Source organism: Acipenser ruthenus, chromosome 19 (genome assembly GCF_902713425.1).
Source record: "Acipenser ruthenus chromosome 19, fAciRut3.2 maternal haplotype, whole genome shotgun sequence".
NCBI classification, from domain to species: domain Eukaryota; kingdom Metazoa; phylum Chordata; class Actinopteri; order Acipenseriformes; family Acipenseridae; genus Acipenser; species Acipenser ruthenus.
In genome coordinates, this window is record NC_081207.1 from 17,251,506 (window position 1) to 17,268,992 (window position 17,487).

General features: G+C 40.1%; 1 protein-coding gene across 4 annotated transcripts in view; it reads left to right on the forward strand.

The window, feature by feature from the left end:
- The window catches only part of LOC117424173 (cadherin-13-like), a 581,895-nt gene extending 568,356 nt beyond the window's left edge, over positions 1-13,539 (forward strand). For all 4 annotated transcript variants that reach the window (XM_058992546.1, XM_058992547.1, XM_058992549.1 and 1 more), the window contains one exon: positions 12,977-13,539. In XM_058992546.1, coding sequence (XP_058848529.1) covers positions 12,977-12,984 — 8 coding nt within the window. In that variant the 3' untranslated portion in view covers positions 12,985-13,539. The remainder of the gene's footprint in view (positions 1-12,976) is intronic.
- The last annotated feature ends 3,948 nt before the right edge of the window (positions 13,540-17,487 follow it).

Here is a 17,487-nt window from a genome sequence, read left to right on the forward strand (position 1 = left end):
CTAAACCTCATTTACCAGAACAGACTGGGACCAGGTGGCCTTTTGTTCTGATATTAGAGTTCTTACTGTGTCATTTACAATAATTAGAAATCACCAGAAATACCCTTGAATATATAATACTATAGTGGAGATCGAGAGTTTGGTTAGTGCAAAGTGACAGTGGAGAAAAGGAGCATTGCACACATGTGACAGATTACCAGGGTATTGAAGGAGATGCTTGTGATGCCGACGGGACACCAACAGGATAAGAAACCCAAACTTGGGACATCCTACCTTGTGTCCCAGCTTACCGTAGAAGAGGTCTTCTTTTACAGGTGATTGTTCATGGGACATTGTGGCAAAGTGTAGTTGGTGCAGTGCTCAGGAATAACAAATAGCTCCTTTATTTGGCTGGGTTGCGTGTCAACAACACTTAAATAATAAGCAGAGGCTCTACAAGCCATGTGTATTGCTCTGTGCAAAACAAGGGTTTCAGTCTTGAAATAATATGACACTTTATAACTACACCAAACACAGACACGATCACTTCTCCAGACAGTGAGTGCTCGAGTGCAGGTGGGGTGAAATACAACAGTTTGTGAAACAGGGGTGCAGTGTAGTCCGGGTTTTAGCGACAGCTCACGGTTTGTGCTAGCTGTCTGACAATGACAAGCACAGTCAGTTAATTCCGACAAACAAACAAAACATGAAACACTCACGGTAATTAATTGTGTCTGTTTCCTAAACGGGTCCTTTCAGTAACCACATCAAAAGGAACAGATTACATCGTCACATCCCCAATTATACTAAAGGTCTGCTCGGGTAGAAAAATAAGACCTGACCCGAACCCGACCCAAACACGGCCAATCCGAACCCGACCCGAGCCCGATACCTTTTAACCATTTGCGGTCCTATGTCGGACCAGGTCCGACATTACAATTTTCCCTTTCCAGTCCGATGTCAGACCCTGTCCAACATCATCAAAAAGATGTAAAAGACAGGTCTCTAGTCGTTTTTTCTCCGGAAAAAGCTAAGAAAACCAATCAATGGCCGAGTGAGACCGATAGGAGCCGAGAGAAGCCGAAAAAAAAGGGCGGATCTGAGCAATACACATAGCCCTGGCACCACAGAGATAACACGGACGTAAACAAACAAGATACAGTGCCTTGCGAAAGTATTCGGCCCCCTTGAACTTTGCGACCTTTTGCCACATTTCAGGCTTCAAACATAAAGATATGAAACTGTAATTTTTTGTGAAGAATCAACAACAAGTGGGACACAATCATGAAGTGGAACGAAATTTATTGGATATTTCAAACTTTTTTAACAAACAAAAAACTGAAAAATTGGGCGTGCAAAATTATTCAGCCCCTTTACTTTCAGTGCAGCAAACTCTCTCCAGAAGTTCAGTGAGGATCTCTGAATGATCCAATGTTGACCTAAATGACTAATGATGATAAATAGAATCCACCTGTGTGTAATCAAGTCTCCGTATAAATGCACCTGCACTGTGATAGTCTCAGAGGTCCGTTTAAAGCGCAGAGAGCATCATGAAGAACAAGGAACACACCAGGCAGGTCCGAGATACTGTTGTGGAGAAGTTTAAAGCCGGATTTGGATACAAAAAGATTTCCCAAGCTTTAAACATCCCAAGGAGCACTGTGCAAGCGATAATATTGAAATGGAAGGAGTATCAGACCACTGCAAATCTACCAAGACCTGGCCGTCCCTCTAAACTTTCAGCTCATACAAGGAGAAGACTGATCAGAGATGCAGCCAAGAGGCCCATGATCACTCTGGATGAACTGCAGAGATCTACAGCTGAGGTGGGAGACTCTGTCCATAGGACAACAATCAGTCGTATACTGCACAAATCTGGCCTTTATGGAAGAGTGGCAAGAAGAAAGCCATTTCTTAAAGATATCCATAAAAAGTGTCGTTTACAGTTTGCCACAAGCCACCTGGGAGACACACCAAACATGTGGAAGAAGGTGCTCTGGTCAGATGAAACCAAAATCGAACTTTTTGGCAACAATGCAAAACGTTATGTTTGGCGTAAAAGCAACACAGCTCATCACCCTGAACACACCATCCCCACTGTCAAACATGGTGGTGGCAGCATCATGGTTTGGGCCTGCTTTTCTTCAGCAGGGACAGGGAAGATGGTTAAAATTGATGGGAAGATGGATGGAGCCAAATACAGGACCATTCTGGAAGAAAACCTGATGGAGTCTGCAAAAGACCTGAGACTGGGACGGAGATTTGTCTTCCAACAAGACAATGATCCAAAACATAAAGCAAAATCTACAATGGAATGGTTCACAAATAAACATATCCAGGTGTTAGAATGGCCAAGTCAAAGTCCAGACCTGAATCCAATCGAGAATCTGTGGAAAGAACTGAAAACTGCTGTTCACAAATGCTCTCCATCCAACCTCACTGAGCTCGAGCTGTTTTGCAAGGAGGAATGGGCAAAAATTTCAGTCTCTCGATGTGCAAAACTGATAGAGACATACCCCAAGCGACTTACATCTGTAATCGCAGCAAAAGGTGGCGCTACAAAGTATTAACTTAAGGGGGCTGAATAATTTTGCACGCCCAATTTTTCAGTTTTTTATTTGTTAAAAAAGTTTGAAATATCCAATAAATTTCGTTCCACTTCATGATTGTGTCCCACTTGTTGTTGATTCTTCACAAAAAATTACAGTTTCATATCTTTATGTTTGAAGCCTGAAATGTGGCAAAAGGTCGCAAAGTTCAAGGGGGCCGAATACTTTCGCAAGGCACTGTAGCTGCTTCTGCATCTAGCGCTCAAAGAATATCACGGACATTTGCAGAGCTTTTTGAAATGTTATAGTAATAAAATAATAACTTGGATCACATTATTGAGGAGTTAGGTGATAAAACACGTGATCAGGAGATGATTTATTGGTATGCACGACTATGAAGAGATATGTGAAAAATACAGCAAACAGGGGGTGGGGCGGGGCTGGAGATGCAGTCCTGAGTGTCCTGTTGATATGCAGTGCCTTTTAAACCTGTTTTACATTAAAACAGCGCGTCTAAAATAAACTGCGTGTGTCAAAATAAATTGGACCTGACGCGCCTGAGATGCGCTGAATAAATAGACCGCAAAGGGTTAATTTTTTTTCATACACGACCCGACCCGACCCAAATATTGCCATAAATAATATCATACATGCTACTGAAATACAGAAAGCATATTTTGAGTGAAAACGCAAATTAAAAAGAAAACAAATACTTTCAGCGAAGCATCCAGTTAGATTAACATTTTACTTGGTAGTCTCAGATACAGACATACAGCATCATGTTTGGATAAACATAGCTAAACAGCAAAGTTAATGTTCAACATCAAATAGCATACCAGAACTATGTGTTTTAAATATGTTAACGATAGCTTCAGCCTTTAGTCGGTGGTCTTGCTTCTTTTTAAGAATTCCAGGATATTATCGGGTATTTTATAAAATCCCTAAAAAAAAAAAAAAAAAAGAAAACAAACAAAAAAAGTCTTATAAATTGTCATGTAAAAAAAGAAAAGAGTCAACGGTGGAAGGCTTAAGGGCAGTCCTCCGCTGGTCGAAGTTCCTCTCGCTGCTGCTACTGCTAGCCGGAATGCAAAGTATATTTCTAGCCAGCCTTACCAATTTAGGGTACACAACACTGTGTTCCTTCCACCAGCCCAACAGATCCCGCTCGTTTTCCATCGCAGTCGGCCTCTGTTGTATATTGCTGCACTTCATCATTTGTGCACTCTTCTTCATTTACATTCTCCCATTCAGCAAATTCGGTCAGTGTTTATTTGGCAGCTGTAGGTACATCGTCAACCACTGTCGCAGGATCTTCTCCTTTAAAGTTGTCGATAACTCTGCTCACTTCAGAATAAACTTCTTCCCTATCATGGTCGGACAAGAGTCGGAGCTGATTAAATTTAGGCCAGAGAAATGTTACTATCTTGTGCAGGTCACTTACTTCCACTTTTTTCAGAAGCCATTCACTGTGCCGTTGCCTGACAATTGATTGCATTGGAGTATCTGAAGAAAGTGGCCTACAATGTCGTTTAAGTTTCTCAAACCACGTAAGTACCAGGTTCAATGTAGGATACTGGTCTCCCTCAAGTTCTCTCTAAGCTTCGTCAAATGGTCGAAGGAAATCAACCAAAAACTGCAACACATCCGGGGCGATGTTTTCCAGCCTGTAGTTGTCTCCACGCTGTTCCAGTCTCTCGTGCAGCTCATGATAAATCTCCTGAATTGAATTCAGTGTCAGATACACAGTGCTGTACTATGATTCTACCATTGGATTAACAGTTTTAGACAACTGTGCTGCAAGGCCACTGTTTAACATATTTTACCAAGGATTTGGCATGACTTGTAGTCTCTCCAACATCTGGAGCTTCGGAAGCTAATTTAGTTGGATCAAGTGCATGTCGAAGGACCGTGTTATGTACGTGGTCCTGACAATTCAGGTGTCAATATGGTCTTAGAGTACATGTCACCCAGACTAATTTATTTAAATTTGCTGGGTCGAAGCTATGCGCATCGGGTTACTAGACACCATGCGTACTGAGCACTGTGCACTGAGTGCAGCGAGCACCGTGCGCATCAAGCACTGTGCGCACTGAGTATCATGTGCACTGAGTGCCCAGAGTACCGTGCACACTGAGTGCACCAAGCACCGAGTGTACCGAAGCACCGAAGCACCGGGGGGCAGCTAACGCAGCAGTGCTTACCCTGACCACATGTAGTCACACACCTGGTCAGCGAGCAGCATACACCAGGGAGACACACAGGCTAAAGCCGCGGTGGGCGAGTTGAAAAACAACAGGGGGGAGAACACACTATTTATTTATTTATTTTTTTTTTTTGAAGGCCCAACACACCGGGGTGGGTGGGCCGAGGCAGCTGGCGAGGTCTACTCTACAGTGGGGCAGATTAGAACGCAGCCCCCGTGGAGGAATTACATGGCTGTCTGGCTGTTTTATTTTTTTTGTTTTTGTTAAATTCACAGCACAACACAGGTAAAGTGGGGTTGTGTCGACAGGGTCAACACACTGGCGAACACGCAACAACAACAGTACAGAATAATATTTATTTATTTATTTATATTTCGCCCAACTGCGCGCATGGCACCCGGTGGAAATCACTCAACTGTGTCAATGAACTGTGTTCTCCCCAAGAGTGTAGGCTTGAAAAGACACACTCATTTAAATCAACGCTGCACAGGCAGTCGCACACATACGACAGACAGTAAGAAAGACAGCCTGCAACGCAAGCGAGGCAGGCTGCTGAAGAAAGGAGAAGAAAATAGGCTTTATTTTAGAGCCGCTGATTCCACGAAGGTGGCAAGCCAGCTGCATTCGACTCGGAAAAGCTCTTTCAAAATACGCTCAATTGTAAACACAGAGGTCTTACCTTACCATCTTGAAGAGGCAAAAAGAGAAAATGGCTTCCGTGGGTTGACTGTTTAATCCCTTGGTAGGCGGGACCGAGGACGTCACCCCAGGAAGGGGCTCAGTGAATACCTACCAATAGGCAGGCATATCCCATAAGTATGTTTTTGTGGTCGTCTTCGAACGGAAAGGGAACTGTACATTTCTAGTTGTCGTTTTAATCTAGTTTTCTGCAAAAGGAGATGGCTTCCAGCATTCCAAATCCAAGCACCGGAAGCCTGCTACTTAAAGGTTTATTATATTTATTATGTAACACTAGTATTAATATATTTTAGCAGCAAAAAAAATAAAAATAAAAAAACAGTTGCTAGCTATGTCCCAATACACAGTGCATGTGCACCATGTAGCAGTAAAGGACTTTACAGAGTAACAGCACCATGAAAAAATTGAATTCTCCAAATTCCTTGAGCACGACTTCCACTGGTTAAAGAAAAGGGCTTGTAACCAGGAGGTCCCCGATTCAAATCCACGCTCACTCACCGACTCACTGTGTGACCCTGAGCAAGTCACTTAACCTCCTTGTGCTCCGTCTTTCGGGTGAGACGTAGTTGTAAGTGACTGCAGCTGATGCATAGTTCACACACCCTAGTCTCTGTAAGTCGCCTTGGATAAAGGTGTCTGCTAAATAAACTAATAATAATAATAATAATAATAATAATAATAATAATAATAATAATAATAATAATAATAATAACAATAATAATAATAATAACAACAACACCACCACCACCACCACCATGAAAACACACACTTTCAGGGCATACTTGGACCCCATAAAAGGCCACTCACACACATTTCCGGGCCTTTTCAACACCTTTTTCAATTCTTTCTTCAACTGCTCTTGAATGGACCTTTCAGTCGAAACTGATAACAGTGCCTCTCCATCATGATCACTCTGAATCCTCTCTTCTCCCTTTCTCATTCTGTGTGTATGTGTGGGAGTGGGAATGGAATACATTATTGGCATACTTCTCTCCGTGGCATATTCTCTCTGCATGAATCAAGTCACAATCAGATGAGGGCAATGAGGGTTTAAAGAGAATCTGCTGTGGGGATCGTGTAAGTGCAAACCACTGTGGGATGTATTCTGATCACAGCGCAAATGCGAGTGCAAGCACAAACGGCACTTTTGAAAATGAAACTATGAAAATCAAAGTAGTCCTAAGTAGCAACTGCGTGTGTTTGGACTGACACAAAAAGAGGAGATCAAAAGAAAGAAAAGGAAAAAGACGAAAAAACGACAAAACATATTATTAGTAAATTAATAATAAACAAATATATGAATTAAAAAAATAATTTAAAAAAATCCTATTTTGCAGTTACAATGGAGTACTACATTTATTTTCCCGAGGAGGACTGTAGCAATTTATTTTCACTGCAATTATTACAAGTGAAAATATTTACGTACAGTATAGAGAACAGCATAACAGAAGCGTCACTTCTGTATCTGTATGTGTGTGTCTGTCCCTTCTTTCCCTGGTTGTAGTGCTGTGTGTGTGTGCGTGTATCATGTGCAACTTTAAACGGGTTAACTGCTGTGTAAACTTAACACAATGCATTTGCTTTGTTTCCGTGATTGAAATAAGTCACTACTATCAGCAGACCTGAAACAAGATATCGGTTTCGCTGACTGATAATGCATGAGCTTAACTAGTTTGAAACAACAAATTAGAAAATGGATCGGAGATTTCCTTTACTCTGATTGGTCAATACGGGGGCTTAAATGTTATCTTTCAAACTATGTTTAATTACTGTTCCAAATCAATCCGCCCGAAAATACGTAAATACAGTATTCGTGTATTTTACCTTTTGTCTGCTTGTTGAAAGAAAGTCTCCATTATTGTAGTGCACACGCCCTCTGAATGTTGTCTGTTAATGTAAAATATTCTAAGTCCTCGCTGTCCTATCTATTTATTTAAATTTAGTATAGCAAATACAGATAAAAAAAAATAAAATAATGGAGAAAGTGTTTACTGTCAGTGGCAATACAGTAACCACAATACTATAGCAACTGAATAACAAGTTGAAATCAAACAACTGCACGCAGTTTCAGCAACTTTATTTAAGCATATCACAGTAACAATACAGGCATGACGCATCTCTTCTAAAGCCAGGAGAAGGAGGCTTGGACTTTATGAACACACACTGTGAACAAGTAACTGAACAAACAGCACGATCAGGTTTAACACATACTGCAGATAACAATTTGATAATTTTTAATTACTAAAACTTTTTATTTTATTTATTTTGCTAATAAATGTTAGGACCTAATGGTATCTTAAATACTGAAATGTACACAAATGCACAAACATGCACTGAAATGCAAAAAAAAAAAAAAAAAGTTAGCTGTAATTTTATATTCTTTACATGATCGTTTTAAAAACGGGGGACGGTTGGGCTCCGGGAAATATTCCATGAGAATTAAAGCCCTGGTTATATTGAAACTCAAGTACATTACAAGCTCAGAGGGAACGTGATGCGGCACTTCATGTCCCACTAGAAAATGAATCAGCTGCTGCTACTGGTAGACAGATCAGGGAGGGTAAGTATTTTACACTTTACATGTAGTAACAATGCCATGAAATAATGTACATTGTATAATTATTATAAATAATTGCCCTATGTGCCTCTACCTCTTCTATTAATATATTATTATTATTTTATTTCTTAGCAGATGCCCTTATCCAGGGCAACTTACAATTGTTACAACAAGACATCACGTTATACATGTATCACATTATTACACCGTGTAACAATTTTTTTTATTTTTTTTTGGTTCCTGGGTAGTAAGTGTTATTTCCTAATTGCTTATGCCTCAAAAGTATAGAAAATGGATATTATTCCCCACAAACTTTGCTTTTGTGACCAGGACAGTGATATTTTGAAATTTACCTATTTTCCAGAACATTCCAGATAGAATCAGTGCTGAGTAAACTTCTAGAACTTTCCAGTAATATAAATAATAGTATAAATACAGGGGCCTTAAGCCCACCAGTTCAGTTTAGTTCCAGCTGCCTAAGTGGATACATATCTGCATTTTTCTGAGATGGCATCAAGAGGCTGCAATGGTGGCATTCCAGATGGGTCTCCAAGGCGGTTTTACCAAGTTTCCCTGCTATCTTTGCCTTTGGGACAGCAGGGACACCAAGGCGCACTACCACAGGCGGGACTTGCCACAGCGGACCGAGTTCTCTGTGGGGAGGAACAACGTCAAGTGGGAGCCACTGGTGGACCCCCGGAAGGTGCTGATGCCACCACTGCACATCAAATTGGGCCTTATGAAACAATTTGTCAGAGCTCTAGATAAGGAGTCGGCAGCCTTCAAGTACCTTCAAGACTTCTTCCCTAAGCTGTCTGAGGCAAAGGTCAAAGCCGGTGTCTTCGTCGGACCACAGATAAAGAAGATCCTGGAGTGCAATGAATTCCCCAAGAAGTTCACTAGTAAGGAGAAAGCGGCTTGGAACAGCTTTGTCGCATTGGTTCGGGGCTTCCTGGGCAATCACAAGGCAGAAAACTATGTGGAGCTGGTTGAGACTCTGGTGAAGAACTATGGCACAATGGGCTGTAGGATGTCCCTCAAAGTCTATATCCTTGATGCTCATCTTGATAAATTCAAGGAGAACATGGGAGCGTACTCGGAGGAGCAAGGCGAGCGCTTCCACCAGGATATACTGGACTTTGAACGCCGCTACCAAGGACAGTATAACGAGAACATGATGGGAGACTACATTTGGGGGCTGATTCGTGAAAGTGATTTACATTATAATCGTAATTCTCGAAAAACTACTCACTTCTAAATCTTTTGTAGTCATTTTTGTATTACTTTAGTATAAATACATGTTAATTTGGATTCATATGTTTTTTTTTTCTGACTTTATGTGAACGAAAAGACACAAATTCGCCCCTTTTCTCATTGGAAATAGGTAAATTTCAAAATATCACTGTCCTGGTCACAAAAGCAAAGTTTGTGGGGAATAATAGCCATTTTCTATACTTTTGAGGCATAAGCAATTAGGAAATAACACTTACTACCCAGGAACAAAAATTGTGTTACATAGTGTTATTATTATTTTTTTTTTTTTACGTACAATTACCCATTTATACAGTTGTTTTTTTTTTACTGGAGCAATCTAGGTAAAGCACCTTGCTCAAAGGTACAGCAGCAGTGTCCCCCACCTGGGATTGAACCCATGACCCTCCAGTCAAAAGTCCAGAGCCCTAACCACTACTCTAAATCATTAATCTACATTAATGATTTAGACTCTGATATAGTAAGCAAACTCGTTAAATTTGCAGACGACACAAAAATAGGAGGAGTGGCAGACACTGTTGAAGCAGCAAAGGTCATTCAAAATGATCTAGACAGCATTCAAAATTGGGCAGACACATGGCAAATGAAATTTAATTGAGAAAAGTGTAAAGTATTGCATGCGGGCAATAAAAATGTGCATTATAAATATCATATGGGAGATAGTGAAATTGAAGAAGGGAACTATGAAAAAGACCTAGGAGTTTATGTTGACTCAGAAATGTCTTCATCTAGACAATGTGGGGAAGCTATAAAAAAGGCTAACAAGATGCTTGGATATATTGTGAGAAGTGTTGAATTTAAATCAAGGGAAGTAATGTTAAAACTCTACAATGCATTAGTAAGAGTACGGTACGGTACTATCTCGGGATCATCACCAGCTGCGTACTAAGTTAGTACCAACTGCATCGAAAAAACAAGCGGAACAAAGTTGGAGACTAGCTGATCCCCAGATTTAGTACGGTACTAAGGATCAAGCATTGTTGTTGTTACCAAACAGGAACTGAAGGGGGCTCTAAATCATTCTTTCATTCATTCATTATCAGAACCGCTTCATCATTTTACAGACACGGCGTAAGGCGGGATGGCTCTGAATCAGAACATTTGAAATATTTGTAACAGTAATGTATGTATTTTACGATATTAGAGCTAATAATCATTTTTACAATGTTACAAATAGGCCGACATTTATACATAAATATTAATTTGTCTCTAACATATATTTATATGTGTTCACGTAATAATGTATTTTTTTTTTATTTAAGATATATATGCATGGTAAAATACTCCATATCAGGGCACACGGACTGCCTGTAAAATACTCAACCAAGTGCAATGCCATGGAATAAACTAGCAAAGCTGGTTTAATTCTGTTTTTGATTACAACATTAGCTTTATACATGATACAGACAGTTGCAGCTCGTGCGGTGGGGCCCAGGCTGTTTTAAAGGGGGTAAAGGATAACCGTGGTCAACACACACGGGCTGTTTCGACACCGTTCTCATTGGACCACAACAAGTACAAAACAGGGAAGGGGTGGTATTCTGAAGAAGTATCATTGAAAATCACTTCTAAAAACACCCTGAGAAGAGTACTGTTTATTTTATTTTTCGATGTGCCCCCGGGTCCTACTACGTAAAATAACACTTAACTCACATTCTACCTGTGTCCCTACTCAATATCCCTGCTCGCCCCTAAGAACCACCAGTGTCGAGTACCCTTAAATTAAAAGGAATGCTGCCCCCCCCCCCCCCCCCCAAAAAAAAAAAAAAATACGTCTCTCAAATGTGAAACCTACTATCGATACTACAGAGCTGTGTACCAACCACAGGATCATCCCCAGTTAGTACGCTGCTTTCAGTTCGTTGCAATTGACCCATTGTGTTTTATGTAGTGTGTTATTGTTTATATGTATGTATGTATGTATGTAGTGGTGCACAGAGTGTGGGTTATGTAGCATGGGTTAAAATGTATATTTGTATTTCGGCACAGGGACTGCACAATCACTTCACATGCAGATTAAAGTGTGTATTTGTATGTGGGCACGGGGATTGCACAAATTAGTTCACGTGCAGACTTTGCCGGGATTCAAGTGAATGATTCAGTAGTTCAAATGTATGCAGAAACGGAATGGTATATTATCTGGAGCCCTTGAAGATAAAGTGCACCTTGCCCCTTTTTAAATTTCTCAGTAAATTAGACCTGCTTAAAAACAAAACAAAAACAAACAAACAAAAAAATTTAACCGTATTTGAATAAAAAAAAGGGGGGTTGGGGCAAAGAAATTCAAGTATCCAACCATCCACTGTCGAGCTCCTAAGTGTAAAGAGACACTTGGTTTGGTCATGAGTCGCACCCACTGTACCATTTCAATAAGTTCTATTATGCCATGAAGACAGAAAGGATTACTTTTGCTGGTCAGTATACTGTATTTCTGGCCTGTATGACAATCTATATGTGAGACTTTTTTTTTCTTTTTTTTTTTTTTAAATCAAAGGTTCTGTCTAATTTCCAGTTTGTCCCTTTAAATAAATTCATTTTCCAAAAAATCTATTTATCCAGGTATTTAATATTCATCTGCAGTGCTGGGTTTTCTGATGTCAAGCTTCTGAAATTGTTGCAGGATGTCTCCTAAAATTACATTCAGCGTTCTTCAAAACAGCTTGTAATTTTTTTTGATAGCTAAAAAATCAGAAACAGATAAAAACGGGATCTCTAGATGAAGATTAAACACTGCTGCCCTTGCAAATAAATATCTTACTACATCTTAATAGAACAGAACTGCCTGCAGTCAAAAGGCAATGTCTCTAATTTCTAGTCATTTCTTTAACAGCATTGGAAGCAGTACTCATTGACTTTCAAACAGTAATTATTTTTTGCTTCAAAGCACTAAGTTGTTAAGCCTAACCTAATATAATATATATTGTATGCCCAGTAAAGACAGACCAGTTAGCAGCTTCCTTGATTTATGCAGCTGTTCAGCAACAACAATGGGAAAGCAGAAGGATCTCAAGGACTTCACAAGTGGCATGGTAGAGCACAAGTGCCTGTATAACTCGTCCTTCAATGCTATGTACTGCCAACAAAACCTAAAGGAAACTTAGTGGCAGATCACTAAATGGCACTGGCTCTTACTTCTGTATGGGTACTTTGGCTGATTTCTAGGATACAAGATTATTTTACAGCCAATGTGTGGGGTAGTCTTGAACCTCTGGGTGGTGAGTAGAAGGAGTTGGTGCTGAAACTAGGGCAAAGTTCCAGTTTCAAGACTACCTCCCTTAGGCAGCTGTTGCAGATGACTCGGAGCTACTCAGACACAGGTACCCTTGCAAAGCTGCAAGTACCTGGCGATACCTGATTCATCAGCATCACAGGGAGGTTTTTCACCCATTGAGGAGCTGATGATGCTTTGTTGTAACAGCATGTTAAATTTAATGTGATAAATTTGTATTGCAATGGGAATTGGAATTGATTTTAAAAAGGAAATGGAAATAGAATTGAAATTGAAAAACAGGAATTGACCCCAAACCTGCATACAGCCCATCTGAGAACTGCTATTTATTCTTACCAGACACTCTAGTCCTGTTGTTTAGTTTCTCCCATCACATCCCCTTTTTCCCACCTCTCAGCAGGTTTCATCTCGAGAGGGTGACCCGTATGTAAGTGTTGGTGTTCAGGCAGTAATTACCAGAGTCACTCATGTCTTTCTCTTTCCATAGGTCTGTAAGTTTTGCTGAAGAAGTCAGACGCTGACCTGCGGTGTACCTGTTGCAGCACATAAAAAGAAAAAAGAAAAAAAAGAATCCAACTTTTGCAGATTGCCGTTTACAGGACTTCCAGTTGCTCTACAAATAGTCCTCATTTTTGCTAGAAGCTCCATTTATTTGGCCGCCCCAGTACAAGTTAATGAAACTCTGCTACAATCCGCCAGCTTCGGCCTGCTCTTTTTACCTTTGAAAATGGACTTCACTGTCTGAAACAAATGTGTCTTTTGATTCAGTTATTTTTTTGTTTTGTTTTGAAGTGAAAGGCAATGCCACCATGAACTTAAGCTTCTGGAAGCAGGGTTAGCCAGTGACTTACTTTCCTGATGTATGTTGCAAATTTTGTCACACAGTACTGTAATGATGCCATTAAACACTATCGGGGAAGGGGGGTATATAAATATATGTATAAAAATAAATGGAAATGTGTTGTTTGAATAATGGTGGTCCCTGTTGCTAGGGTAAGGGGAGGAATCCGTACCTGTTGACTTTTCCTTTTTTTTTTTTTTTTTTTTTTTTAATAATAATCAAAAATAATTTCTAAGTGGAATATACGGTCAATTAACAGTATCAAAATTATACAGTAAAATCTATGCCTGTATATATATAAAAAAAAAATGTAATGAAATCAGGCTTAAGTGTCAGAGCTTATTATTAGATTTTGAACATTGCCCCTCATTCTCGTTTTGTGCCACCCAGGAATGCCTTGATTGGCTGATATTTCAAAGGTTAAATAAATCACAGATTTGAAGGTAATTGAGCTTTTGGATTAAGTATGTGAAAAGACTCCCCATGAATCATGAACAAACAAAATTGTCGTGATGAATGAGTTATGTCTGTCTTTTGCACTAATTTAATAAACCTGTTACAGTACCTCCCGCCACCAAGTGTAAGAAATCATCATTGTGTATGAATGGGCAACCAAACACACTGCTGCCTTGTGTTAATAGGACATAGAGTACATGCATCAAACCAGACAGCAGGATTATCGAGAATGCCTAAAGAGTTAACAGCGATTGAGTTATTACCATTTTGTCTAAATCTGGTCTGCCGAATTCTAAGTGGTGAGATCGAACAGCCTTCCTCACTCCCTTCAAATCGTGTGACAATACGGGAGCAACAGAAGCACTCACAATGATTGCAGTCAACAAAATAGTTTAAGAAAAGCCATTAATCTTACATTTGAAGTTACTTGCTCTTTAAGGAACCTAAAACACAGCTCTCATTGATTGTTTACTCTCTCTGGAAGGTTAGTGGTTATACAAAGTACCAAGAACAGCTTTTCAAATACAGTCACTGACTATCTGTTATACTGGCTATGAGATTTTCAATTATATTTACACTTCTGTTTTTACATCCAACAGCACAGCAAAAAGGCATTTTTTATATTTTTGATAAATTAACAATGTAAGAGTTATGCTAAAGTTCAGCTAAATGTCAATTCACGAGTGTCGTGTGTATTTTGCACCCAGTATGCGCACGCACCTACCTAATTGTGTATGCCTACCGTCACTTGACATCGGTCAGTTGAGCTCAGTCTAACAGCGTCCCTCCCTCTGTTTGCCCTTCATTAACCAAAGATACAGTCTTTCTCGTGGCTTAGTACTGGGAGGTACACAGTAAAAAGAATGGCAACAATAATGCATTATGATAATGAGTCATTTTCTCGCAGGACGAGATTAGACAGAGAACGGGCCAGTTGACATTGAGCAAGTTTGTGAATGGGCTGTAGATCAGATGTGCTGGTGCTGACGGACACCGGCGGCAATGACGGGCAGGCTTACAGGCAACTTTTGCCGTAAGTTTTTTTAAACTTTGAGAGGCATTGCGGCAAGCGGCTTGGGCACTTTGGCAATTGCCGCCAGTGCCGTCGGTTATTTCACGCACTGCTTTTATCTATAGGGATGATGGGAGGTAATATAATTCCACCAGCAGTAGAATTCAAATGAAACAAAGTTGATTTGGCCCAGTTAATTTTATAACCTGACATCCTTCCAAAAACCTCAAACAATGTTAAAACATGTGGTACAGATTCTGAAATGTTGGAGATGTACAAAATGATCAGCACAGAAAGAAATTGCATCTTTTTAACCTTTAATTTCAATAGGAGTAATGAGAGTGTTTTGTCTAATGGCTTGTGCTAAAGATTCCAGAGACAATGCAAATAGAAGGGCGACAAAGGACATCCTTGTTGTGTTCCCCTCCCCAGAGAGAAGGGGCAAGATGGAGTGTCATTTGTGAATACCAAGGCCAAAGGAGTGCTATACAAGGTTTTCACCATACCAATAAAGCCAGAGCCAAATCAAAATGTTCCGAAACTAGCCAGAGGAAATCCCATTCCACCCGATTGAAGGCCTTTTCAGCATCCAGGGAGAGAACTGCACAATCAGCAGGGTGAGGAGCAGACACGTGAATTACACAAAGCAGACGCCGAATATTATCCAAAGCCAAACGTCCTTTCATAAAACCGGTTTCATCAAAATGTATGAGCAAATGAGAGAAATAAGTCTATAGCTTGGGCATAGAAGGGGATCTTTACCTTTCTTCAATACCAGAGATAAAGTGCATTAAACTCACCCTTTAATACATTCAGTGTTTTAGTTCTATCCTCCAACTCCATGAATTGTCTTTCTATGTCATTGATATGTTTGTTCCGAGATGAATTTAAATATGAAGAGAAGGACATGTAGTTACCTCTCAAAAAGCATTTAGTAACCTCCCAGAGTGTCCGTGGATTATCTGCAGAATCAAACTGTAGAAATTCAATCCATTTTTTGTTAAATTGTGTTAAATTCTGAGTTTTATAGCAGGGAAGTATTAAAGCGCCATCTACTGGCTTGCAAGGTTTTATTGCTACAATTGAAAGTGTACAGCACTGGAGAATGATCTAATCGGAAGAATGTCAGTTTTAAACACAGAATTAGTAAGCTCTGAAGGAACAAAAATGTCCGGGAATATGACTTATGTCTTGCAGAAAACAACATAAAGTTTTTAACATTTATATTCCTCATACGCCACGGATCCATTATATTCAGGTGGTTTATAAGATTGCACAGGGCTTGTGATGAAAGAGTTGCAGCAGGATCAGAAATTTATCAAAATTGAGGTTCATTACTGTGTTAAAGTCCCCTCCTATTATATATGAATAATCTGAGAGACCAAGCATCACATCAGCAATCCCAGGAAAAAAATCAGCAGCATATTCATTGGGGGCATAGATTGAACAGCACGCTATTTTAACATCATTTAAAGTGGTAAGCAAATAATACAAAATGGCCCTCGTCATTTACACATTAAGTTCCACCCAGGTTATTTAACTTAAATTCAAATGGGCTTCTGTCTGTATAATCAGGTAAAAACAAAAACATTACAAATTATAATATACGCATCAAAAAAATAATTGCATAGCAGATATTTTTCTTCAATCTCTTATAAATTGCAACAAAACTTGATTAAAAGAATTGTATTTTATTTAAACATGTTTTGCTGTCACATTGTCAGGATCGAAAACACATGATGTACACCAAAACAACAAAACACGTGAACATTCCTAAAATTAACACCATTTGCTTCAGACTTGCAATATTCACGTGCATTCACTGCACATGCAACATGCTGAGATGTGGCTATAAAACTGGAGAGTTCTCAGCTTGCATGTCTTATTGGTGTTCACTGTAGACACATTGGAAGTTATGCCTAGACTTACCGAGGCACAACAGAATAATGCTATTGGACATTTGGAAGCCGGCGAATCTCAGTCCACCGTGGCACGGCGTCTGAATGTTTCCCAGAGCACGAAAGGACGACTTTGGCACCGATACCAGAAACGTGGAAAAACACTTGACCGCCCAAGATCCGGTAGACCACGTGTGACGATGGCAGCCCTGGACAGATTTATACGCCTACGTCATTTATGTGACAGGTTCACCACTGTAACCTCTACAACATCTGCAGTACCAGGAATGCATAGATAAAGGCCCATACAAAGATGGAGAAAGGTGGTGTTCAGTGATAAATCCAGATTTCTGCTTCGACGTGCAGATGGAAGAGTCCGGGTATACAGGCGACATCATGAAAGTTTTGCAGCCAACTGTATGCGACAGGTTGACAGATTTGATGGTGGGAGTGTCAATCTCAGACAATGGCAGAACCAACTTTGTTCATGTTCAAGGCAACCTGACAGCTCAGCGCTATTGTCATGAGATCATACGGCCTTGTGTGATTCCATTCATGAACCATCATAATGTCATGACAATGCACCACAGCTCTCCTCACTCAGAACAATGTTCAAGTGCTTCCATGGCGGCATCAATCACCACATCTGAACCCCATTGAGCATTTATGGGATAAGCTTGGTCGACGTGTACGATGACATCAGCCCGAGCCATAGACGTTAGAGGACTTTTCCAGGCACTTGAGCAAGAGTGGGTTGCCATTCCCCATCATGTTATCCAGGCTCTGATTCG